This window comes from Mastigoproctus giganteus, chromosome 6 (genome assembly GCF_048544385.1).
Source record: "Mastigoproctus giganteus isolate SK-2022 chromosome 6, ASM4854438v1, whole genome shotgun sequence".
Classification (NCBI taxonomy): Eukaryota; Metazoa; Arthropoda; class Arachnida; order Uropygi; family Thelyphonidae; genus Mastigoproctus; species Mastigoproctus giganteus.
The window spans coordinates 36,804,133-36,832,102 of record NC_143580.1 but is presented as its reverse complement, the minus strand read 5'-3'; the positions used below and the strand labels follow the sequence as shown (position 1 = coordinate 36,832,102).

The 27,970-nt window shown below is 36.7% G+C and overlaps 1 protein-coding gene across 4 annotated transcripts in view; it reads right to left on the bottom strand.

Annotated features, from left to right (window-relative positions):
* Positions 1-2,122: 2,122 nt before the first annotated feature.
* The window catches only part of Bet5 (blocked early in transport 5), a 68,253-nt gene continuing 42,405 nt past the window's right edge, over positions 2,123-27,970 (bottom strand). For all 4 annotated transcript variants that reach the window (XM_090375074.1, XM_090375076.1, XM_090375077.1 and 1 more), the window contains exons 3-5: positions 16,349-16,419; positions 12,591-12,729; positions 2,123-2,399 (exon numbers count right to left, since the gene is read on the bottom strand). In XM_090375074.1, the coding sequence (XP_090231200.1) occupies positions 2,271-2,399; positions 12,591-12,729; positions 16,349-16,419 (339 nt within the window). In that variant the 3' untranslated portion in view covers positions 2,123-2,270. The remainder of the gene's footprint in view (positions 2,400-12,590; positions 12,730-16,348; positions 16,420-27,970) is intronic.

The window sequence follows — 27,970 nt, the reverse complement described above, 5'->3', positions numbered from 1 at the left end:
CTCGATCAGCTAGACTTCTTCTGACATAAGTTTTGAGATGAAAATATACATAGATTGAATGCGTGGTACAACAAGGGATTCCTAGAGGATAGCGTACAAAGTTAGACCAGCCAGCTTTAAGTTAATTTTCCTATAGCAATTTCAAATAAGAGTCACAGCCAGTGACTTCTGAATGGAGCAACCATTCTACCAGAATCTTGAGTCTTTTGAATACAAACTGATCCAGTATAACTACACACCTGTAAATTTGACTTCTATGTTACATCCTTACTTAAAGATGTAATACAGGATCATTTAACAGAATGGAATTAAGGGAATCAGCAGGGTTGACTTTAATGGGAGATAGTCTTCACTTATTTGATTAATTTCTACACAGTCAAAAATTGACATTAAATTTCAGTAGGAGTCCTCCATGACAGTATAGTAGTTTCATTGCTTGTTTGGAGAGTTCTTCCTATGACTGGAGAAACTGCCTCTTCCACATTTTGATAACCCCCTCCCCCCATAGCTTTGAACAAGTCAATTGCATGTGTGCTAAGGTTAATAATGTGGCAAACTATTTTAACATAGTTTCTCCACAGGAATAATCAAGTAATTTAATTTATGTCTCAGCCAATCTACATGATATTGCCAAAGATACCTGGACCTATCTGAAATTTAAAAAAAATACCTGCAATCCATGTGTAAGGAAGAGGTATAAAGCAAAGTTGCTTTTACACCTCTTTCTGACAGGTTTGGCATTCATAATAAAAGTGAGCACATTAACACGAAGTGGATCAATCACGGCAATGAGCTTATTACCAATGGGGAGTTGTCATAGTGGCGTGTCGTGGTGCTACTACAACTAGAAATGATCAAGAAGAAATTGAGTGATCAAAGAGGGGCACATAGATCCTGCTAGTCCTTGTTGAAGGCTAGGAACTGAAATTAGTACTAGGAAAATATGTAGGGAGCTGCACAGTATTAGATTTTACAAAAGAGCTGCAACCATACATCATGGTACTTCAGGCAAGTTGTAGTGCTACTGCTATATAACAGAATTTTATTTTTAATTCCATAATACAGCAATGTTTAAGTCTAAACATTGTTGTATTATGTATACACTGATAAATGTCTTTGGATATCCAAAGACATTTATCAGTGTGTTGTCCCAACTATGAGTTTGGTTGTCACCATCTGGGGCTGTTTCTCATGGTTTGGACCACTGGTTCCCAAAAACAATGAATGTCATGCAATACATCAACATTTGTGAAAATTCCACTCTTGCTATATTGTAGCAATGGGGAGAGGGTTTTCAGTTTCAGCACAAAAATGCACTGTATAAAACTGCACAGCCTGTGGTGGCTTCATTAGAAAATAAGGGCATGCAAAAGCTTCACTGACCTGCCCAGGGTCCCTAACTTTTCTGAGCACCTCTACCATGAAATGGAATACTGCTTCAGGTCACACAAACACTGCAGTGCCACCATTCTGTTATCAAAAATTGAGTCTGAATCCAGTATGCAGAAAAGGGCCAACATGTTACTGTATCAGTAGAGTTCTTTGGCACACTAGTGTCTAGTTACTCTTGGCAATGTAGTTGTATGTAGATACTTTTGGTTGTGTAGCATATAATCAACTTGAGCTAACCTGGCCCATCCACTCTAAAATATATTCAAAAATCATCCTAAGAAATTCTTTTTGCATATGCACATATATTGAAATCTGTGGCTCTAACAAGGTTTCTCTCTTCCTAAACCAATTCAACCCAAACATCTATCCCACTTACCATCTGGCACATCAGATTTTTTTTTTTTTTTTTTTTAAGGAAAAGTTATACTTTTCTATTGAAACCATTAAGTTATTTACTATATCTCAAACTATATATTTAGGTCAACTATTTTATGAATAGTAAACCATAACTTAATACCAAATAATAAAATAAACCAACCAATCTCCAGTTTCCCTTAGAGCAAATATGAATCCCCATTTATTAATCTTTTTCTGAATAACTCCTTGGCATATTCTAGCACAAATTAATGAAATTATTAAATATATTTAAGAAACCCTTGTTCTTCAATTATATGCATCTTGATTTCAACAGATAAAGATATTATAGCCAAACTTATATAATAAAACTAAAAACTTTACCATATCTTTTAATATACAATTATACTAATAAGTTATGACATGTTTCTTCTAAAGAATTATGTACATATATTACAGTTTCTTCTGTTATAATGGACTCTTATTTTGGTAACAGTAACACAAGATTTACTTAACCACAGCCATTAGGCTATTTTTGAAGCAAATGCAGGTGAATTCCTGACAAGTTCATCAAGTTTCACTTGGAACAGTTCACTTGTAATTGGCTGCCCTTGTTTGCATTCTGGATTCTTCACTACATACTCCACATAAACCTGAAATTAAATAAATGTGTTTCTCTTTCATAATGTCATGTTCAAACACACAATAATAAAAATTGTAGCCAATAAAGTTACTTCATATTTGTGGACTTGTGTAATATATCTTTCTGGTCCAATCAGTAACCTACAACAATTAGCTTAGTTTAGCAAATGTATTTATCTAGTAAACACCTTTCTAATTATGTATAACTGCTTAAACTCTACAAAATAAAGCTACTGAATGAGTTACTGCTAGAAGTGAAGAATCCAGATTTTCCCCTACTTCCATGAGAATGTACATTACACAATGAAGCAGGTAAATCTGTGACATCTTGTTTATTATTAAGGATACTTAAGGCTGCAGTTCATGTACCCCTAAATCTTATATCTGCAATACAAGGGTACACCAATGTCAAATCAATTCTGAAATGGTACAGACCTCAGGAAATGAAATAACATTAATGGATGACTGGATAGCAACTTTTTTCTTTTCATTGTAGATTTCTTTGTAGCAAGCAAGCATATCATTCACCTTTCTGTTAACTTTAAGAATTGTTCGCTATAACCCATCTTCTCAAACCTCTCCAATACTAACTCTCTGGTGATGAAGCATCTCGGCTCCTCATTTGGTTCATCTTGAGCTTCGTCAGCATTTTCTTTGTTAGATAATTCCTTCTCTTCCTCTATTACCTTCTCAATAATCTTTGGCATCAACCTCCAACTAAAGTAGCTCTGCAACCTTTACAATCTTATCTCTAATCTCTGCATAAGATTCATCTTTTTCAAACCCTTCGAAGCCTTTTACGTGCCGTGGGCATATTTTCTTCCATGTGCCATTTAAACAACTTTTAGTAATTTCCAGCCCAGGCCTTCTTAATGTTTAAGATGGCGTGGTAAATACTGTAAAATTTCCAAAAGTCTCTTCAAGTAAAATTTTTCTCATCATCTACTGCAAACGTTGTGCATAAATGGTATGCTTTTAAATTTGAAATAGCACCCTGATCCATAGGTTGGGCGAGTGAATTCTTGTTTGACAGTAGAAATATGACTCTCACGTTCGAATTGAAATCATCTAGATGCATAGGATGTCCAGGAGCATTATCTAGTAGAAGTGTGTTGTCCCAACTATGAGTTTGGGATAGGAACTTTGTCTTTGCAATATTTTTCGACCTGGGGAATGAAGTGGCATTTAAACCAATCCTCAAAGAGATGTTATCTATGCTCTCTGGTTCGATCGGAAATGCACTGGTAGGGTGGCTTTATTGATGCTCTTAAATGCACGAGGATTTCCAGAATGGTACACAAGCAGTGGTTTTAATCTGTATTCTTCTGCTGCATTAGCCCCAAGCAAGAGCGTGGCCCTATCTTTTGATGCCTTGAAACCTGGCATTGTATTTCCCTCTTTGGCAATGTATGTTCAATCCAGAATTTTTTTCCAATACAGAGCAGTCTTGTCAACGTTAAAAATTTGCTGTGTTGAATAGCCACCTTCATCAATAATTTTTTCCAACACATCACAAAATTTCTCTGCAGCTGCAGAATTGACACTGGCGACATTGCACTGGACCAGTGCAATGCTTGAACCTATTAAACCACCCATTGCTTGCCACAAACTTGGGGTTCTTCGTACCTCTCCTTAATCTTTATAAATACTTGTTGCTTTTGCTCGAATGGTCATGAACTTTGGGCACTCTTCTGAATCTGATTTTCCATCTTTGATATAGCACCCAAACGCTGTTTTGTGATCACTGTTGATCTTAAGTGTGTTGATCCTTTGACATGCCTTTCATATATCACTGTCCTTTAAAATAGTATTCACTGTTTGAAGCAGTTAGACCTAATTCTCTTGCACTAGATGACAAACTTCGTCCTGCTTCGTACTTAATCATCTTCATTTCTAAATCAATTTTGTTTCGTTTCCTGGCACTGCCAGCACTTGCACTTTCTATTGGTCCCTTTCCATTCATCATTGTAATACATAAATAAGAACGAAGAGTTCAGTGAAGGGGAACACATTTCACCCTAATAGCATAAAAACCCACATGATTGTTGTTATCGGTATTGTTGCAAAGAGTGAGAGCAAGTTTACTACCCATTTATAATTAGATGCACTAACAGAAAAGCCCAATAAACTGGAAAGCACATTGTTCTTTGGTAGTGACCTCCAGCAATATGCTTTAGAAAAATATCACAAAGGTGTTCAAAATTGATCCTTATAATGGGAACATATGATAACGATGAAAGGGTAGTGCAATTTCCATTATAAATAGCTTAGTAATATTTTATTTAACTTCCAATGACTTGGAACTAATTACAAAAAAAAAAAAAAAAGTTATTTGGTTCACATTATATTTTCACGATACCTTCATTTATTCCTACAGGATGCAAAATAAGTTTCCACGATTTTCTTAAGTTTGCACTGGCCGGCAAAAACTTGCGTGAAGTCGAATTTCTGTAAGTCAGGGAGTTCCTGTATATTGAAAATATTAAGTTTTGAACCCCCACGTGCGAAGCACCAAAATCAGCTGTTGTGTATATGGTAACATTGCATCAGCTACCTGCTGCTGTATTTTCTATTCCGGATCCCTGTTTTTCGTTCTTGTTCAGAGTAGGATCAGTGTTTTTCCTGTTTCCAAGGGTATTGTTATTTCACTAACGTAGCTCCAAAATGAATAAGTGAGAGCAGTAGTGATAAACGGCACTATTACAACAGAAATGAAACTAGACATAAAATGAGTGGAGAAGCAGGCAGATGTGGTAGGAGAAACAAAAAATAATATCCAGAGTTCTTGTAGGACATGACTGTTAATGAGGATTGCAAGCCAGAACAGATTTTATGTAGGTGAAACTGGCTTATTTTGGAAAAAAAGTGCCTGATCGCACATATATTACGAAGGAGAAAAGAAAATGCCTGGGTGCAAGGCAGCAAAGGACTGGCTAACTGGTTTGGGGGAAATGCTGCCAGCAACTGCAAACTCAAGCCACTGTTAGTGTGCTGGGCAAAAAATCCAAGGGTCGCAGGCATTATCAAGGCTTCACATACAGTCATCTGGATGTCTAATTCTAATAGTTTACTCTCAAGTCTTCAAGGAGTGGTTCCACAAACATTTCATACCACAAGTAAGAAAGTACCATGCTGCAAAAACCTTCCATTCAAGATCCTGTTAGTACTGGAAAATGCTCCTGGCCATTCACCTCACCCGGATGATTTTCATTCTAATATTAACTTGGTGTACCTGCTTCCCAATACCAGTTCCCTTTTACAGCCAATGGATCAGGGGGTTATTACTACATTCAAGGAAGCCTTAACAGCAACAGTTCATAAAAGGAGTGTGGAATGACCTTAAAGCAATTTTGGAAGGAATATAGCATCTACGATGTAATCAAGAATGCAGATGCGGCCTGGCATGAGATCCCATTCATATTTGATAATGTTATCTGGAAGAAACTTATCCCATAATTTGCTCATGACTTCCATACATTTGAAAAGGCAGAGTCAGTCTCAAAAAAAAACAAAAAAATATGAAGCTCTGGAAAACAACTGGATCTCTAAGTGGAGAAAGTGTTTATCAATTGTTGGAAAGCCATTCTCATGAGCCGACCAATGAAGATCTCTTCAAACTTGAAAAACAGACACAGCGGGAGGCCACTGAAGAGGAAGTTTCACCTGCAAGCAGCTAGCTGAAGCTTTTTCTTTAATAGATAAAGCACTATCATCTTTTGAGGTTCAAGATCCTAACACAGAGGGTCACTAAAGTGGTAGCAGGTGTAAATAATTCCCTCGCCTGCTACAGGCAACGGCATTATTTACACCTAATCTACAAAGAGAAAGAAAAATGTGCAGATTAAAATCCATCAGTTTTTAAAGAAAGTGGACATGAACATATGGCATCCACAGGTGGTACCACGACCAGTCAATTTACTCCCAGATCATCAGAATCTCTGTCATCGAAAGTTATGATCCTCCATCTCCACAATACCAATAATAATGTGAGCAAATTAAACTCTTGTTTATTTTTGTTCTCGTATCTTGTTTATACAGTACTGGTTACAGGTATTAGAATAAATTACTTTTGAATAAATACTGTACTCTACATTGTTTTTTCCACCTCATTTAACTCTGTTACAAATCTTAAAATGCATACAGCCTGGTGAAGTTTGTTGGGGGGTTGTAATCTCAGTGAGTTGTACTGTATTTATGGCTAATGGAGATTTACATATACATGAATTACACCACTAACTAATAAAAAAATTTGTTCCACCTTAAGACAAAATTATCTGAATTGCACTAAACTTTAACTATATTTGAAGCTTTAATTTAATAAATGCATGCATGTAAATATTTGTTAAAAAATTGCAAAATGTGTAATTAATTACTTTGGCTATGTGATGATATTAACAACAAAAAAATTTTTATATTGTATACAGGGTGTCTCAAAAATATTGGTACAAATGTTTAGGGGAGGTAGGTAACATCTAAAGGAATGTGAATTGCATAGGAACCCATAACCGGAAACATTGAGGAAGTAGTAGCAGAGGCACAAGAAGCAGAAATGACACAAGACAGTAATTAATGGCAAACATTTATTTGACATAATATTAACAATGAAGTACGAGATGGATGCATTTCATGTTATAACAGATGCTCGAAGGTTCAACCATGAGATGAGATGCGATGCATGCGTGACACCGACGCAGCACGGATTGGTGGACATTTCCGTCTCCACAGGCGATTCATACACTATAGATTTGAGGGCCCCCACAGAAAGAAATCAAGGCTCGATAACCTGAAAAAGGCCTCTGAGGTTGGGAAAATTCATATTTTAGCATTAAATCAGATCACACACCAACCATAAGAGTAAGTATTTACTGTAACTAAAATATTTACATATTAAAATAAATAAATATTTACAAAAACTGCTATTATATTAAATTAAATTATATACATATAAAACATTAAAACTGTGATAAAATCCTTGAGATAAAATACACTAAAATAAACCGGATAAAAACGATAAAAATCTCTGGAGCTTTCGAAGGCATCCGCCTCCTTCTTCAGCAGTAACAAAACTTCCTGCAGCACGTCCATATATAATAGCATATATAATAGTCCATATATAATAGCAGTTTTTGTAAATATTTATTTATTTTATTTTAATATGTAAATATTTTAGTTACAGTAAATACTTACTCTTATGGTTGGTGTGTGATCTGATTTAATGCTAAAATATGAATTTTCTCAACCTCAGAGGCCTTTTTCAGGATATCGTTAGCAGCTATGGCCAATTTGTAGTGCAACACGTCCGACAATATCAAAAGTATTGTATAAAAGAGGCCAGACAGAAGCAGCACCTAAGGTTTGCGCATCGATGCAAAACACATGGACTTATATCATATGGCTTTAGAGTCAAAACACCATTTCAGGATGACCGATTAAAGTGGGTTACTTTGTGTTATCAAAGGAAGATCATGAATATTTGGAGCCGTAAGTTACATGAGGAGTTAAGAGACACTAGGAGGCAAATAGGTATGTACCTGGATGTTATTAGTAGTAGTGTATCTTCCAGACATTTGGCTCTTGTTAGAAGATTAGTTTTGGATAAAGTTACTAGGATAGCGGACACGCAGAGGCAGATTATGAAGTTTAATAGGTTGTTGGGAGAAGGTACAGTACAACGTAGCGATAAAAGTACTCATTTTGTTTACAATTTGAGTAATAGGCAACTTACGGAAGAGCAAGAGGGAGTTTTAAATTTAGGTCCTAAGTTTACGCTTGTACCTCCCATTGCGGAGATAGCAATGGGTATTGAACAGGCCATCAGCAAGCTACCGGAGGCCCTAGCTAATGAGATCTGGGTTAAATCTGCCGTTATTTTGAGCCAGGTAAAGAAAGTATCTCCGAATCTTAACTTTAGTCAAAGAAAAGCCTTGAATGAACTGAGAAGAGACGATGGAATTGTGGTTTTACCTGCGGACAAGGGCAGATCGACGGTTGTCCTAAACAAAGAAGACTATCACAAAAAAGCAATGGACCTTTTACAGAACAATAATACTTATAAAGTTACTCAGAGAAACCCGTTGGTTGGCCTAGAGCGGGGCGTTAATAAACTGGTACAGGATTGGTTAAAGGCAGAGAAGATTTCCAGGGAGACCTTTTGGTTCTTACATGCTACTGGATGTCAACTCCCGAGGTTTTATGGACTTCCAAAAACTCATAAGACAGAAGTCCCACTCAGACCTATTGTATCATTTATAGGAAGCCCCACATATGCTTTGTCAGGGTATTTGGCTAAATTGATTTCGCCTATAGTGGGCCAGTCCAACTATGTCATAAAAGACAGTAAAGAATTTGTGAATTTTGTGAAAGATTTGATTATAAATGAAAACGAGAGCATGATTTCTTTTGATGTGGTGTCACTATTCACATGCATTCCAATTAAACATGGAATATATTGTGTTAGAAAATCTTTGAGTAATGATGTCTCTTTGAGTAATAGATCGCTTTTAAATGTAGAGGATATTTGTTCGGGTGTGGAACTTTGTCTGGCTAGCACCACTATGGTGTACCAAGGTGTTATGTACAAACAGGTTCACGGTACAGCCATGGGATCTCCTATTAGCGCCATCGTGGCCAATCTGGCCATGAAGGAGTTAGAGGACAGGGTTTTTAGTGGATGTCAGTTTCCCATAAAGAAATGGAAAAGGTATGTTGATGATACCTTTACTGTGGTCCAGAAGGGGAGAGAGGATGATGCACTCCATTGGCTTAATAGCTTCTCCCAATTTATACAATTTACCTCAGAGGTGGAAACAGGAGGTACCCTTCCTTTCTTTGATGTACTGGTGTCTAGGATAGGCCCTAGGCTCAAAACTTCTGTGTTTAAAAAACCTATGTGCAGATGCCAGTACACCCATTATAGTTCAGCACAAGCTGGGCAGCATAAGATTAGTGTAGTGAAAGCTCTACTAGATAGAGCAGGGTCACACTGCACCACCTCTGAGGACAAAGAATGTGAAATTAGACGGGTCACAGCAGACCTTAGAAAATGTGGATACCCCCAGAGGATCATAGACAGATTTAGTAAAGGAATAGAGTCTAACCATCAGGAACCGTTTGTTCTTGTGGCTACCGCATACATTCCTTACTATCCGGGCGTTACTGAGCATCTCGCTAGAGTTTTTTGCAGGGTTATAAAACACGCTGTGTGCAGCTTCCAGGGCGGAGGTTGCACACAGTGTTGTCTCAGGTAAAAGACCCAATAGCAAAGGACCTGAGTAGTGGAGCAGTATACAGGATAAAATGCCCGGATTGTGGGAGAGACAAAACGACGGCTCAAGGATCGTCTGGGGGAGCATGCAAATGCTATAAAAACCGCTGATTACAATAAGTCTGCTGTGGCCGGGCATTTTTGGGAGAAGCAGCATCAAATTTCCCCACGGGATGCGGTTATCGTGGATCGAGCGCATGGGTTCTGGAACCGTAAATGGCTCGAGAGCCTACGAATCTGTTCATCCGACCACAATATTATGAATAGGGACAGAGGTATGCGTATGCATCCTTTGTTTGAAACTATCATCCTAAGTACGGATGAACGGTTTTGCTTAACACCGTTCCCGAGCTATTTCCGCTTCCAGTTCAGACCATGCGCTGACTGCACCACGTATATAGGTACCGTGAGCCACTTATATATGGACGTGCTGCAGGAAGTTTTGTTACTGCTGAAGGAGGCGGATGCCTCCGAAAGCTCCAGAGATTTTTATCGCTTTTAATCCGGTTTATTTTAGTGTATTTTATCTCAAGGATTTTATCACAGTTTTAATGTTTTATATGTATATAATTTAATTTAATATAATAGCAGTTTTTGTAAATATTTATTTATTTTATTTTAATATGTAAATATTTTAGTTACAGTAAATACTTACTCTTATGGTTGGTGTGTGATCTGATTTAATGCTAAAATAAGGCTCGATAAATCAGGTGAGCGTGGGGGCCAGGCAACGGGTGTAACAAGGCCAATCCATCAACACCCAAAACGCCTGTTCAAATGGTCATGAACACACCTTCCATAATGGGCAGGCACCCCATCATGTTGAAACCAAATGTTGCATCTCACATTTGCTGTAACATCATCAAGTAACCCTGGTAGAACTTGTTCAAGAAAGAGCCGATAGTTAGCAGAGTTCATGTGGGATGGTAACAGGTATGGGCCGACTAAGCAGTCACCGACCACACCTGCCCACACATTTATTGCGAAGCGATGTTGTGCCGCATGGGTGCACACACTGTGTGGGTTGTTGTGAGCCCACACATGAGCATTGTGCTGATTGAATAAGCCTTCCCAAGTGAAATAAGCCTCATCTGTGAACAAAACATAGGCTGGAAAATTCAAGTCTTGAACGCTTTCTTGGAGAAGCCACTGCGCAAAAGCCACACGTGCAGGATGATCTTGGGGGAGCAGTAACCGAACCCCTTGGAGATGAAAGGGGGTGTAAGGAATTGTCATGCCAGACACACTGCACTGCAATGAGATACTCCTAAAGCAGAGGCAACGGCATGTGTGCTGGTAGTAGGATTATTCTGGACGGCATTCAACACACTTTGTTCCATGGCGGGAGTTTGCGCGTTGAATGTGGTCTGCCCGCACTACTCCTGTTACCTCTAAATGACCCATAATCGCACAAATTTTGATGCACATGGGCACACAAACGGTGGTCAGGTACATGTCTGTCTGGGAAGCATTCTCCATAAATTTGTTGAGCAGCTTGTCTATTGCCCTCTGCTAATCCATACACTAGGTGCATGTCTGCCAGCTCACAGTTCGTATATCAATGCATGCTCTTCATGCAGCGACTACTGCTTGAACAAGTAAACCAGAAATTTTCCCTCTCGCAAACTGATGAACAGCGCCGTGTACCGACTTACGGTGACATTTCTGTTTATGGGTTCCTATGTGATTCACATTCCTTTAGATGTTACCTACCTCCCCTAAACGTTTGTACCAATATTTTTGAGACACTCTGTATATTTACATTAGACAACTGCATACAGATTAAATTGAAAAATTGCCACAAAGTCATAAATACAGTAAACCCCTGCTATTCGCAGGGGTTCTGTTCCTGAGAAATGTCGTGAATACTGAGTTATGGCTCCCATAGCAATAAAGGGGTTCCGTTCCAAAATATGAAATATATAAGAAAAACTAGTCTAAAATTTTGTCTATGTATGTATTATATGTACCTTCATAATATGACTATGTACATACAGTATATAGTGAAATGCAAGCATATGCACAAAATGAAAATAAGAAACAATTTAATATTAAATGTAATATTTATTAGAAATTTCAAACCAGTGCCTTTGCTAGCAAAAAAAAAAAAAAAAACTTATCCTGCCAGTGCTATCACCAGTTTCACTAAAGTGTTAATAAAGGAGTTCTTGCCTTTTCACGAATGATGAGTGAACTTAACGGAATTTTATTTTGAGTTCGGTCTTCTATCCACAGATTTAAAAAATCACGAGTTACAGAGAAAATTTTTGAAGCAATTAGCGCGTTTTCACGAACACTACGGCAGATTTTTCCTTCTGATTTTTTGATTGATCGTACCGTTGACTCTTGATTTTATAATGTTTTGCCACAGAGGAGACACTTTCACCATTAGAAATTTTATTCGCTAATGTCATCATCACCTTTGATATTTTCACATTTCTCTTGTTACATTTGTATTCGTAGCCATAATTTTGTAGGGGTTAGAAAGAACTTGTCCACAATAAAGTCACTTTCTTCCGTTAACACACTCGAAAAAGTCTGTTTTACACTGCAAAACGGTAGATTTATCATTTTTGTAAGCATATCAATTTATAAGCATATAAATTAAAAGCAAACAACGAAACCTTTCATGACAAGCGCATAACACATACTGAACAAGGATTAGCGAGAAACATCCACGCTCGCAATTTTGTCACCCCCCCCCACCCACTGAGCGCTGTTTTGACTGGGAAAGATAATTTTAGCTACGCCCATGCTTTTTTATGGTGGAAAATATTCACAGGGCTTTAAAATTCACATTTTTTTAGGTTTCATTTTATATTAAATCGGCAGACGCGAAAAGCGGGGGTTTACTGTATATATATTTATGACTTTGTGTCGTAACTGCCTTTGTTCCAACTTTACAAAACTAAAATATGTTATGACACTTAGTACTTACCTTTCTATATATCTCATGCAGAAACTCTTGTACATTTGTGGAATTAATATCTGTATTCATTATAAACTTTATGCCTGAAGGTGTCTCATAGAAATTTAACTTGTATTTGTTGGTGCGAAAACTGAGAAATCCATCTCGACTATAAAACAATAAGTAACTCCATGTTATAAGATGGCAAAAAAACAAGCTGAGGAATTAAATTTGAAATTTACATTTGATGTTTCTTTAACAAATTTAATAAACTTTCAGTGATGAAATCAGGAGTCCTGATTTCAAAGCACACCTTACTTTTTTTTTTTTTTTGACTTCCTCAAATCCATATCAATATCAGAAATACAGTGCAAGACAGATAAAAACTATTCAGAGGGAAACCAGTACTGCATTCTTTTCTTAAGCATTTTCAATTGCAGAGTAACTTTTTATAACTATAGGATTAAGACTAATTACTGCCAATTCACAATATCTTCCCTGCCTCACATTTAACAAGATATACAATCTTGTTAAATCTTGGACATTTCACTTCGCATTAGTACATTACACAACCTGTTAAAAGAAATGCAAAACAATTGCGTATTTCTGAAAAGAAATACATATTCTTGTTACACTTTGTCAGTCTGATGCATGAAGTCAAGACTGAGAAAGTAGACAAGCTTTATTTGTGTTTGGTTAAATTAAAACTTAACTTACTTTGCCAAAATTTCCACATGTGTACTGTGACATTTAACACAATTAATTGAAAACTGGTTTACTGCACTTTACCATTAAAAAAGTATTAACTATAACAAAGTTAGTGTATCCTTTAACAAAGAAGCTCGTGGAACCAAAACCTACAGACCATGTGACACTGCTCTTATTGTGTGAGATGTGTATGGCTTTGATTACATAGCTGAACAGTTCCTTCTTGTGTACTTATGTTATACCGTAAATTGGTTTCCTCGTAAACAACCTCGTTTGGACAGTGGGATCACTATAAAAAAAATTAAAAATTTCCAAAGATTTTTTAGATAAATACAGTATTATTTTAAGAATTTATTATAGTTACACACAGAGCGTACAAATAAAGAAGAAATATACTTATATATATTTCTTCTTTATTTGTACGCTCTGTGTGTAACTATAATAAATTCTTAATGAATCCAGAGCGCGTAGGCCTGTTTCGTTACAGTATTATTTTTAAAACTTGTTTTGGGGAGGGGGGGGGGTCTAACACATTTACTGGCACTTATATTTGCAAGGGTCCTTCCTCTGCACCTTTAGTGTAATTCATAATATTTTTCTAGATTTTTAGGAATCAAGGGTCTTTTTCCACACAAAAGAAGTGTCTCTTATTTGCATCATGGTTGGCATAGAGAATAAACTTTGTTGAATGCATGCAGCAAAGTAATGATTAGTTATAGTTTTTGTCTTTCCACTCCGTATGACCTTTATCATACGGAGTGGAAACTCAAATCCCAGCTTATGTTTTTAACACTATGGGTGAATTGTGCAGGGCAAAACCATGGACACCTGCATGGGCTGTGTTTTTTTTTTTTTCATCTGGGAAAATAGGCAAAGAAACCATAGAATACATGAAAATTTACAGAAAATTTAGTTACTTTGAAAAAAAAAAAAAAAAAAAAACCACTTAAAACAATTTGATAAAATCACCACAGTTTATGCAAGAAAATATTTCTAGTTTACATCAGTTATATTACTAGTTGTTATATACTCAATTTACAAGGAGGGCTCAAAAAAAGATTTGTATTCACTCAGCAGTAGTTTTGATACAAAGATGTTTTTTTTTTTTTTTTTGTTTGATACCTTGAAATCTTTATGGCAACCACACATATTTTGGTTTCTACCTGACCATTTTATTTTTCTTTGCAGCACTGCACGAAAGTGAAGTGTCACAATGGGTAAAGTACAATACAGATCAGTGATTTGGTTCCTCTTTCTGCAAGGAAAAACACCCAAAACAATTCACAAAGAAATGGCTGCTGTTTATAGAGAAGACTGCCTAGGTTACACTGTTGTTGTACATTGGTATAAACAGTTCAAATGTGGAAGAACCTTAGTGCATGATGAAAAATATCCCAGGACACCCAGAAACTGCCATAACAGAAGAAAGTGTTACAAAAATTGAGACATTAATACAAGATTTCTGTATTAGCATAAAAAAACGAGCTACAGAGCTCCAAATTAGTGTAGGGTTCCCAGACTTCTGATCCCTTACCAGAAGAAGGAAATGGCACAATGTGCACATGAAATGTTGTCTATGTGCCAGCATGCAGAATCACCCCCCCCCCCCAAAAAAAAGGCAAAGAAACAATCAAGTGCTGGCAAAGTGATGCTGTCAGTTTTTAGGATCAACATTGTGTAATACTAGCAGATTACCTTCAAAAAGGCTGTATTGTGATGGCAAAGTGCTATTCCAACCTACTCATAAAACTACGTGCTGCTATAAAAGAAAAAAAGATGGGGGAAGGCTAACAAAAGGTGTGTGCGTACTCCAAAATAATGCCCCTGTGCATTCCTCGCATGTGCAGAAGCGTGCCCACAAATATGGGTTTGACATCCTGCTTGTTCCCTCAACCTTGCACCCTCGGATTTCTTCCTCTTTCCTGTCCTGAAGTCCTTTCTTTGTGGAAAACGCTTTGCTGCTGATGATCGAGTGATTTCTGCTGCCAAGTTGTATTTCGAAGAACAGCCAGAGGACTTCAACAAAACTAGCCTGTGGAAGCATATTGAGAGGTAGCAAAAATGTCATTTTGTCAGCAACTATGTCAAAAAAAGTGTAATACATGATATTTATTTCAATCTTCTATCACAACTACTTCTGAGTGAATATAAATCTTTTTTTGAATCTCCTTCATATACTTTATATTTTACTGTAGGTCTTTATGGAAATTCACAAAGCAGTTGAGACAAAGTGCCAGTGCTTTTCTGGACACTTCTCACAACAAAAATAGTGTTTCTTTCCTTTTGCCAGACTGACAACACGGATAGCATATTTTTCGAATTAAATGTCCCTTTGTATTTAGAGATAACTTCAAAAGTGCATGCAGAATGTTCTTCAGAATTCTTGTGACATTAACTTGAGTAGTACAGCATCCCTGACCTTACAAGACCAGCTCTCTTATGACAGCAAGGCAAAAGTCAATTGATTTTTCTCCCAAGTATTTATTGAAGAGGTGAAAGCAGTTCAGGAGGATAATTTAAAAAATATGAATTGCCAGTTGTTTTGCACCAACAAGCCATCTTTTTCATATGTGTAGCAAGCCATCATTTGGTCTTTAAAATCTACTCCAAGCATTATATTTGTTATATTCAGTAATGACTTTGGGCTTCTTTATTGTTTGTCCTCTCGTTTCTGACTTTATCATTTCATGCTCAAACTCAGTATAAATTATTAGAATGTCCAACATACAGTTTCTCTTCCATAAGTTTCAGAACTACATTTGCAGCATGCCCTTTTCTCTGAATTCACCTGACACACCTATATATACTAAACCCTTTAATACTAGACTGTTTTGGCTCAGTCAACATGTACAGTTTTATGCCATACTTGTCATTTACTTTGCATATGCGAAAATAACCGGGACTCTATACTAAACAGAAATAAGAAGGGCAGGAAAATTTGTGTCAATTGTCTGTTACACACACATTAGGTGCAATTCAATATATTCTAAATAAACATGAACTGAAAGCAATTGGATATCGATTGTCATATTAGTACAATAATTTATAGTGTTTAAACCCCATAATAAAGCATGTCTTACCTATCAGTTGGTGAAATCTTGGACACAAATGATTTGATAGAAAATATCATTCCATACATCAGTTTACTTTCCTTGAAAGAATAAAAAAAACAAATGCCATTTTTAAAAATAATAAAGTGCAATTTAGATAAAATAATCACATGTAATTAATTTCAGAATTAAGAACATTAAGAAATTATAATCACAAATTAATTTTATCTTTATTTTGATTACATAAAAATGGCCTGTTGATTATTATAACTGCATACTATATAAAAAATAAATCAACCAAATTTCTATGGCTTCTCTAAAAAGTGACTTGTAAGTTTCATTGATCAAAGGTATACTAATAATTTACCTATATTATTACATAATAAATGAAGTTATCTTATTTTAAGATTTAGATGAGTACAGCAAGTAATTTAAAGATACAAATATAATACTTTTCAATTAATTAGCAGGCAATTTGTACCTTAAAATCAAATCATGCTGACAATACAAATCAATACTAGAATATCAGCCTTTCATGTTATTTTCCTTCATTCTACCCTATTTCCTATTAGAGCTTTAAGTGCAATAACTGGCATAAGCCCTCTTTTATTTAATGCTTGCTTGACATACTCAATCACCTTCTGTTTGGCCTGGTTCTATGTCTATTACCATTCACTTTTTTGCTTCAAAGATCTATTTAGCTAATCCTCCCTTCTGCATGTCCATAAAACCTTAAGTTTGCTACACTCACCTTTGACTGAGCATCTGTTACCAAGATGTTTCCTCATTTCCCAAACAAAATCTGTAATATGATCTTACCATTGCTTTCATCTGTTACCTCCATTTATTATTATTTTTTTAAACTATCATTTCTAAAGGCTATAATTTTTTATAAACTGCTTTATTTCTATTGTTTATTTCTACCGTCATTAGTTGTCCAGTTAGCATGCAGGGGAAAAAAAAAAAAAAATCCAAGAGTGGGTAATTAGTGTCTATTTCCCACATCAGTTTTCTGGGGAAAAAAGTAATAAAATAATTTAAAATAGGACACTTTAAAATTTTATTCTTAATTCTGACACTGTATTGGATAATAAAAACAAATACAGTGGATTCTCGATTTACTGGGATTGGATTAACTGGAACATTTCAAGACTCCAAATTTAAAAAAAAAAAAATCAACCAGAAAGCACAAAATTCAAGTAATAACTAGAATAGGTATAAACAAATGTTTTTCAAGTCGTAAATAAGCCCCAAGTTATCATTGGGAGATTAGCGTACCTATTATCTTTAGTTTAATTTGTTTAGTAAGTTGCATCGTGGGGCTTAGAGAGGGACAGGTATTCTGTGTGTTATCAGACACTCAGCCTAAAACACTGATGGATCCAATATCTCTCTATTACAGAAGATTTAGGAGAAGTCCGGTTGGCCTGCCTCCCTAAAATCCACTCATGCACACCTCGATGGTAAGCCCTGTTACGTCACTTATGTGGCAACGAACGTGTAGAGTGGTTCTCTTCAAGATGCCTGGTCAGTGTGAAGAGGAAAAGACCAAACCCTCCAGCATATGACAGCACGACAAAGCAAATGGCCCTCAGTCCCCAGCAGCTTTCACTCTCCCTCTTACGGCAGCGAGAGAATCAGAGTGGAAGCAGAGGGTGCTAAGAATCTCTGGGTACGACCAGGCTGCCATGCACGGAAACTGAAGTTGGCCTGTTATAACGTAAGATCACTCATTGGTGAAGACAGGATATTAGAGCTGGAAAAGGAATTAGAAAATGTGAATTGGAATATCATCGGTTTGGCTGAAACAAGAAGAAATGAATCACTTATAAGTTTATCAAGTGGAAATCTGCTGTACACCAATGGAAACAGTGAAAGGAGTGAAGATGGAGTTGGCTTTCTGGTCCATAAAGATTTTAAAAACATTTTGGAATTCAAAAGTACATCACCAAGGGTGTCAAGACTAATACTCAAGATTTCTAAGAGGTACAAGCTAAAGATTATAATGATTTATGCACCAACATCCAGTCATGATGATGAAGAGGTTGAAGAAATGTACACCGAAATTGAGTCTTCTAGAAGAGTAGAAAACCCACTACACTATTATTATGGGGGACTTCAATGCTAAGGTTGGGAAAAAGGCAAAACAGCATAGAAAGAGGAACTATAGGACATTTTGGAATTGGTGAAAGAAATAAGAGGTGAAAGACTTGTGGAATTTGCAGGATCTCAAGGACTGTCAGTAATGAACACTTTTTTCAAGAAAAGGGTGAACAGAAAGTGGACAAGGAAGAGTCCAAATGGATTAACAACTAATGAAATAGACTTCATCCTCACTAAAAGAAGATATATTGTGAATGATGTTACCGTCCTGAATAAGGTAAATGTTGGAAGTGATCACAGAATGGTAAGACGTACACTTGATATAGATGTAGGAAAGGAAAAAACTGACTGGAGTAAATAATACAAAGGTCTTTGAGATAACAGAGGAGGAGAAAAAGCAGTACGTACTGGAACTTAAGAACAAGTTTGAGCTTCTGCAGACTGCTCAGGACCAAGATATTGACGAAGAATATTACAACTTTCTGAAAGTGATAAAGCCCAAGAAACCTATAGGGAAAAAGAAATCCAAAGAAGAAAAAATTAGTCAAGAAACACTTGTCATGATGAACCGAAGATGACACATGAAGAGTAAGAAAAACACTGACAGGGAGAAAATTGAGTATACTGAGTTATGCAAAGCCATTAGAAAGAGACTCAGAGAGGACATAAGAAGATTTAACACAAGAAAAGTAGAACAAGCATTAAGGGAAAACAAAGGATTTAAACCAGCAGCCATGAGCAGTAATACAGAAAGACAAATGATACTGACACTGAAGAATAGCAATGGTGTACTTATAAACAGCAGAGAAGGCATAATTCAAATAGCAGAAGACTACTATAGAGAATTATACAAGGAGCGAGGGAATGATGCCAGCAGTGGGGAAGATGGATTGCAAAGTAGCAACACATACGACATACCCAATATTCTTCCTGATGAGGTAGAACATGCACTGAACAAAATGAAAAATCAAAGCCCCTGGGGAAGATGAAGTTACTGTAGAGTTGTTAAAATTGGGAGGAAGAGACATAACACAAAAACTGGCAAGGCTCTTCACAAAGTGCATTAGAAAAGGTGTGACACCTAAGCAGTGGAATAATGCAATCATAGTTTTGCTGCATAAGAAAGGAGATAAATCAGAAATTGGAAATTATAGACAAATTAGCTTGTTACCCCACATCTACAAGTTGTTCCCAAGGGTCATTACTAACAGATTAGAAAGAATACTTGATGAGAATCAACCGAAAGAGCAAGCTGGCTTTAGGACGGGATTCTCAACTATGGATCACCTTCACGTAATATCACAGCTAATGGAGAAAGCAAATGAATATAAAACACCATTATGCCTGGCATTTGTGGATTATGAAAAGGCATTTGACTCCATACAGCCTAAGGCAATGTTTTGGGCACTGGAAAGACAAGGCATAGATACCCCATATATTATTAATTTTGAAGAAAATATGAGTGCTACCTCTTTTATTAGACTAGACGAAGACAGTAGGAAATTTAAAATCGAGAAAAGAGTTCGACAAGGAGACACAATATCTCCGAAGCTGTTTACTGCTGCCCTTGAGGAAGCTTTCAGAAGATTAGACTGGTTGCAGAAAGGAGTCAATGTGAACGGAGAGTACCTAAACCATTTACAGATGACATTGTGGTCATAAGCCACGATCCCAAAGAATTAGAGGAAAATGTTAATCAGTTATGCACAGTTAGTAAGGATTTTGGACTAAAGATGAATATGGTTAAAACAAAAGTAATGATGAACAAGTATGCCACAGAAAGGGAAATAATGATTGAAGGAGCAGTAATTGAAAAGGTGGAGTCATATACTTATCTGGGACAAGTTATTAGCTGTAATAATGATAAATGGCTGGAAGTCAAGAGAAGAATAAATTTTGGATGGACAGCATTCAGGAAATATAATCACATACTGAAGAGCAATATCCCAGTTTGTCTGAAACGTAAAATAATAAACCAATGTATACTCCCCACCATGACTTATGAAAGTGAAACTTGGGCACTCACCAAAAGAATGGAAGAGAAGCTGAGAACTACACAGCGAAGAATGGAACGAATTATATTGGGAATTAGACTGTTAGATAAAAAGAGAAACACATGGATTAGACAGCAAACTCAGTAAAGGACATTCTTATCAAAACTAAAGAACTAAAATGGTCTTGGGCAGGACACATAGCTCGAAGACATGACAGATGGACTAAGAAAATAACAGAATGGTACCCAAGAGGAGCTAGAAGAAAACCTGGAACACAAAGGTGGAGATGGATAGATGAAATTCATGAGTTTTCAGGTAGTAAATGGATGGCCAGTGCTCAAAACAGAAGGAACTGGAAAGTTGCTGGAGAGGCCTTCATCCTGTAGTGGATTAAAAATGGCTGATGATGAAGTTGCATTATAATGCAAATGTTTAGTTTTAGTAAGTTGTGTCAATTGTTGTGTTACATCGCACCGCAAAAGGACAAATTTTGTTTCATTATGTTAGGGATGTTGGAATTTTTTTTTTTTTTTTTTTTTAGAAATCGTGAAAATAATGGGCAAACACAAGAGTGTGGATTAAAAATGGCTGATGGTGATGATGAAGTTGCATCATAATGCAAATGTTTAGTTCGTTTTAGTAAGTTGTGTCAATTGTTGTGTTACACCGCACTGCAAAAGGACAAATTTTGTTTCGTTATGTTAGGGATGTTGGAATTTTTTTTTTTTTTTTTAGAAATCGTGAAAATAATGGGCAAACACAAGAGTTGTGCTTTCAGTTAAACAAAAACTTTAAATTATTCAAAAGTTTGAAAACAGTGCATCTGTTAAATCTCTAAAGATCCATTATAATGTTGGTGACCAAAGCATACGTGATACTGAAAAAAAAACATAAAGGGAAGCTATTCAATTTAAAATTGACATCGTAAAAAACAAAGGGAAGCGTCATATTGAACACTCGAGTAGCACCTAGTAAGTTTTTTTTTTTTTTTTTTTGTCATACTTTTTATGTAGGTTGCTGAACATTTTTCGATACAGTAAGTCCAAGAATTACGTAGCTTCGGGCTTACGTTATGTTATTTATATATATTTTTTTATATGACTGAAGATTTCAGTGAAGGGGAGACAGTTTTAACTAGAATAATTTAAAAACCCTCAGAATTCCAGCTACCAGCACTATCGCAAATTCATTAATAAGATAGAGTTTACTACCGGTTTAAAATAATGAATTGCACTAACAGAAAAGCCCAGTAACCTGGAAAGTGCAAATTGTTTTATGGCAGTGACCTCCAGAAATGTGCTTTAGTAAAATGTGAGCTCGCGTGGGGTGATAATAGTGAGTTTTTGCCTTAACCCTGTGAAGTTCTTTTCAGAAAATTTAATTTTGACTGTTATCGTGGTGCCGCCTAAAAGAATAAGTGACAGCAGTACTAGTAAATCTACCAACAAAAGGAAAACAATCGAGTTGAATCAGAAAACTAAAATAATAAGGATGTACGAAAATGGCCAAACATTAACAAGTATCGCATGGAATTCAAATTTGTCAGTGACAACGGTGAACAAAACAATAGAGGAGAAAGACAAAATATGAGAAGCGATGAAGGGATCGGCATCAATGAAGTCAACTGTAATAACCAAGGCTATGAAATACATATCAGTTTTTACAGCACGATAACATGCGTATTTTGTTCCTTTTATGTTTTCTTTTCTTATGTGCCACTCCAGCTACTTTACTGCCTGTCCCCAGATATATATTTTTAATTAGTTCAATTAAAAAAAAAACTAACTATTTTTCTTCATTCTTCTGAGGATATTATGGGGTTTTTGTAATTTTGGCATATCAGGGATATAGTAGCAATATTTTATTAGTCATTCCCAAGTTTGTAAAACTACTTACGTAAGAAGTCCTGGAACATATCTCTTATGTATGTAAGACTTGCTGTATTTTTGGATTAACCGGGAAACCGATTATCCAGGAATTTTTTTTTACCATCTATCCTCAAAAATCAAGAGTCTACTGTAAATGTCTTTTATTTCTTAAATTGAATTTTTATTTTTTCTGTGATTTATAGATGGCAGAAGGTATCTTGTTACCAATTAATTATTATTAATTAACTCATTTCATTCAAAACACGATTTATAAATAGGGGAACGATAGTGTATAACACGAACCGAATTTGCTTATTCGTTGGCATCTATTTGCCTGTGTTTACAAGAAATAGCAGTCAAACGCGGAATCACCCCAACTGAATGCAACACGATAGGAATGAAGAGAAGATTCTGAAAATGTATTTATGTTTTTTATATCAGTGAAGGGGAACACATTTCACCATAATAACATAAAAACCCACACAATTCCAGCTATCAGTATTATCACAAATGCAGTTTGATAGAGTTTACAACAGATTCCACTAGCAGGAACACAACTGGAAATTGTTTTATGGTAGTAATCTCCAGAAATGTGCTTTAGTAAAATGTGAGCTAGTGAGGTGTCAATAGTGTTTATCTGCCTTTACGGTGTTGTTTATTCAGTTGCTACACGTGCATAGCTTTGTGTGTATCAAGTGTGCCTCCTCATTTTGTAATTGTGCTTTATTCCTTAAAAATGAGTAAAATACTTAAAAGGTGTGAAAAGGAAGTGTCCTGGTGAAGACACTACAGATTCAGAGATAAAAAGAAAAGCAATACCAATAAACAGAGGCAGACTGGGTAAAAAAAATTCTTACCCGGGAAAATTTGTAGCGGCCTCATACTAGCGTTTGTAGCCAAAGTCACACTGGCCTCCGGCCCACCAGAGTTTCCCTAGGTAAGGCTTATGGCCAGTCCGCTTCTGGCTTCTGTCGATAGAGAAAAAATATGAAATTGTGAAACACTTTGAGGAAAATGAAAGACCATGTGATATTGCACGTGCTACAGGCCTAAATGAGGCAATGCCGAGAATTAGAAAGAATGCAGAGAAAAAAAAATTTCATAGCAGGAACAACTCTAAGTATAATAAAATCAATTAGATCAAGATACAAAGAACTGGAAGAGATGGAACTGCTGTCATCTGTTTGGATAGAAAATCAAAGAAAGAACAAGTCTGCTTACGGTAGAAGCAAAAGCATTAGCAATATTTTATTACATAATAGTCTTAATCGTAATAACATAATTGTAATAAAATACATAAGTATTTTATTACGATTATTTATTGTGTTTTGTTTACAAATGTGTATTCAATCTTGGGTGGTCGGCATCTAACCCTATTTTCCCCCATAGGGCTTGTTATTTATATTGCATGATTTTGCATTGCGCGAGGGTTTCTAGGAACACAACTATCGTGCAATAAGAGGACTGACTGTATTCACTTAGCATTTTGTAATACTTCAACTACTATCCTCCTGGATTTAAAAAAAAAAAAACCCTAAAATACAACATGCATTTCATGGATCTTCTGTAAATTTAATAAAATAAATACGTTAAACTTTTTAAAATCCAGCACCCTCTGGAATTGAGAAGTGGATTTTAGAAATGTATATCTAGTAGTTCAGAAGGTTTAGAGGAGCCCATTTCAATGAATATTAAACACAACTTAATCACATCAGTAAAAATTATGACTTATCTTCTATAAACATTTATAATGACTTCATTTTTCTTTCTTCTGTTTTTTTAGGCAGAAGGATTTAAAAATTGTATGGATAATGTAATTCTCATTGCAGAACAAACTTGCATTTGTAATAAGTTGCACCAGTATCGCACTACTTTCAACAAATAGTTTTAGCCACATTATAACTTCGAGAAACTGATTGTGTTACTGCATGCCAGCTACTAAGAAAACTCCTTTACAACTGTTCTTCCTGCTTGTTGTTAACAGAAACCACCTGCTATCTGATGAGGGCCAGTTAATTTCTGAAACAGGCTACCATAACAGCCTCATCTCTTCAACAAATTGCCAATACTAGGATAACTTGTTGCAAAGGAAAGTTTGTTCTGCTATAAGAATTAAGGTCATTTGCATTACTATGCTTTTTGGCCAGCTGGATTTAAATCCAGCTGGTTGCAAAAGCAGATTAAAGGACAAGATAATACATCATATATACATAAAAAAAAAAAAAAACTTTTTTGGTTGGCATCTTAAAGACAACTATGATCACTGATACAAATGCCAGATTACTTTCCTTAATATTTCCAGATTGTAAATAATAATAAAATTCTTTATTCACAACAAATGTACCTGGCATGATTCCCTTGTCATGAGACAATTTTGGCTTCTTGGCTACAAAATAAAATTAAAAAGACATACATACATTTAGCTCTCTCACCAAGGAGTCGGGATTAATTGTCTCAACAGTTACAAGCATGTTGCTGATATGTGAAGATGGATTTCACTTACTGACTCTGTAGGTAAAGGTCCCTGGACTACAAGTCAAAATCAACGTCCGATTTATTCAGTGCATAGATGATAATGTTGGGAAAATGCCACTTGAAATATGAGAGCTGCTGCAGGTTTGATCAGAGCACTGGAGTGTCTTCTGAGAGCTCTGCCTGGGATCTTCCAGTCTACAATCTCCCAGATATTAAAAAAGTCAAGGACTTTGAAGCAGAAATCCAGTCCCATTCTGATTTTCTGCCCATATGCTAAGTGCTGAACAGACGTGTAGAGGAGGTTAATGCAGAGCTATAATTTGGAGGTGGTATAAGGCAGGTGAGCCCAACTGTTGGCCCACTTTAAGACCCAGAATACTAGATCCCAAAGACTCTTCAGACTAGACCTGAAGCAGCAGATCAGATTTCCATGGCATACTCCTAGGATAGAGCTGAAATAATACAGAAGTTTCTAATGGTTCTCTTTATTGTGAGATCTACAGAGGTCAAGTTTTGTGCCCCAAAACACCTGCAGTGCTTTTGAGTGCAGTTGCTGGATTTGTTTTTTTTTTTGTAGGTCAGACTTTCATCCATTACCAAATCTAAGAATTTAACCGAATGAGTAGGGGTGTAAGAATGTGCTCTGAAAGAGAAGACCATAGAGAAGATGCTAGATTGAGGCCTGCTTGTGCTTTTTGAGAGAAAATGACAGTTTGATTTTTCAGGATTCAGCTGGAGCCCAAAGAAGTTGGTACATTTGAAGAAAGAGGACATACACTTATTGAGGACAGCAAAGCGTGATAGGACATCTGCAGTGGCTGGTGAGGTACTGGCATGGCTTGAGAGAATAACAGACAATATCTTCGGCATACACTAAATATGCAGATAACTCTTTCATGAGTGGTACAAAAATTTCAGAAAACAGTAGTAATGAGAATGATCCCCCTTGGGGATAACAACTTCCATTTGTTTGGTGAAGCAGCAATTAGTCTGTTGGAAGGTAAGGAATCTCCTGGTGTAAGCAACTTTCTGAGGAACATGGAGATATTACCAGCAAAACCATAGTAGTAGCTCTCAAGGAGACTACATGAGAGGAATAATCCATACCAAGTTGAAGGCTGCTTTGAGAACCAAGAAAACAGAGGTTTGGTTTGGATTTTATTGGCACATTAGCAACTAAGGCTATAATGCGCCAGGTAATATATAAAAATTTAATTTACATCACAGAGCTTTGTTCCCAGGCATGAGGAGTTTTCGGAGTCTGCTTGTAGACAAGTGATTGGTGATTTTCACTGTAGCACATAATGGGTAGGTTGAGGTCACTGCAAAAGGATCTGATAGGCAACAACCTTAAAGATGCACTTCTCTAAGCATTTGAAAGATGGGGAGGAAATTGAAATTGGCCTGTATTCAGCAGCTAGTGTAGGGTTCTGCACCTCTGGAACTGGGATGACTGTAATTCAGCCAAACGTCTGGAACAACATGCCATTTCGAAGGATTCTGTTGTATAACTCTGTCAGTTCTTTGCTGATGAAGTAGGAGGCAATCTTTAAACAAAAAGTGGGAATACAGTTGATTCCCAACATTTTTTCCCTTTTGGGATGGGCATGGATGGCCTTAATTAGCCACTTTTCAGAGATTCTCAGGTCAGTTAAGGTGGCAGTGTCATGGTGTCATGGTTTCCCTGTTCCAGGGAAAAATTACCTCTATATTATCAGATTTGGTGAATCGGATAATGTGGTTCTGCACCTCTGGAACTGGGATGACCATAATTCAGCCAAACATCTGGAACAACAAATCATTTTGAAGGATTCTGTTGTACAACTTTCAGTTCTTTGCTGATGAAGTAGGAGGCAATCTTTAAACAAAAGGTGGGAATACAGTTGATTCCCAACATTTTTTTCTCTTTTGGGATGGGCATGGATGGCTTTAATTAGCTGCTTTTCAGAGATTCTCAGGTCAGTTAAGGTGGCGGTGTCATGGTGGGCACTGTTCCAGGGAAAGATTACCTCTATACTATCAGATTTGGCGAATTGGATATGTGGTCACAACATTTGGCCAAGTCCGAGAATTGGGTTGTCTAGACATGAAAAGCACTATCCACAGGACAGTCACTTCTGTATGAAGGAGTTTATGGCCAGTTTCTTAGATTCATGGAAGGTGCTTCTGGCAAGTGAATAAGTCAAGGATGACAGGGCTGAAGGCAACCTCTTGAACATGGTGTTTTTTTGTTAGTTGTTGGTGCATCGGCTTCTGTGGCCATAATGTACTTCCCAAGGTTTTTCCATTTTACTCTGATTCAGGCCCAAGGCGGGATTCGAACCCGCAACCTTTGGGTTGCCATGCAGACACTTTACCCACCTGACTAGCCCGGTTGGCCATGGTGTTGTTGCTTCATCCTGAATATGTATGCAAGAGTGCCAGTCCACCATAGTTTCAAGTGAGTGCAGATAGCACAAACTAAGGCTGGCCATTGCCACTCTTGCAATGAAAGCCAGCCATGTCTGAAACCAGAAAACAGCTACTCAATGTCAATGTTATGGAGACTGGCATGGGGAAAGCTGAGAGAGGTAAAATGTTGTTTTCATTTTTAAATTTTTTTGGATTGTATACAACCCTCCTCACTTTTTGACCTGGATTCACTGGGTTAATGTACACTGTATACCTGAATATTAGTGAAGAATCAAGAATCTGTGTTCACACATTTAGTCAAAAAAATACATATGTATATTTGAATGTACACCAATGCTAGGAGCATAGTAAATAAATCTGATGAATTTGAGCTGTTGGTCAAGACATCAAATGTGGACTTAGTTGGGATATCACAGATGAGGTGTCACTCAGATATAAGCGATGCAGAATTTGAATATGGGGAGTACAATATGTGCAGAAAGGATAGAGAAGACAGACAGGAGAGGAGAAGGGGTTAGGCTCTTAGTTAAGAAACACAAAATCTAAAGCAGTGCATCTAGTTAACATGGGTGACCAGTGCAGTGTTGAGTCAGTTTGGTGTAACATAAGCACTGGGAAAGCAAAAATGAGAATAGGAGTGCATTATAGGCCTAATGACTCTGATGAGTACAATGAACAACTGAACAGAGAAATAGAGTGGGCCAGTATATCAGAATGTCTTATAATGGGGGATTTAAAATTTTCAGATATTGACCAGACCTTGGTGGGGGGGTCACTCGCACACTGGCAAGACTTCCATG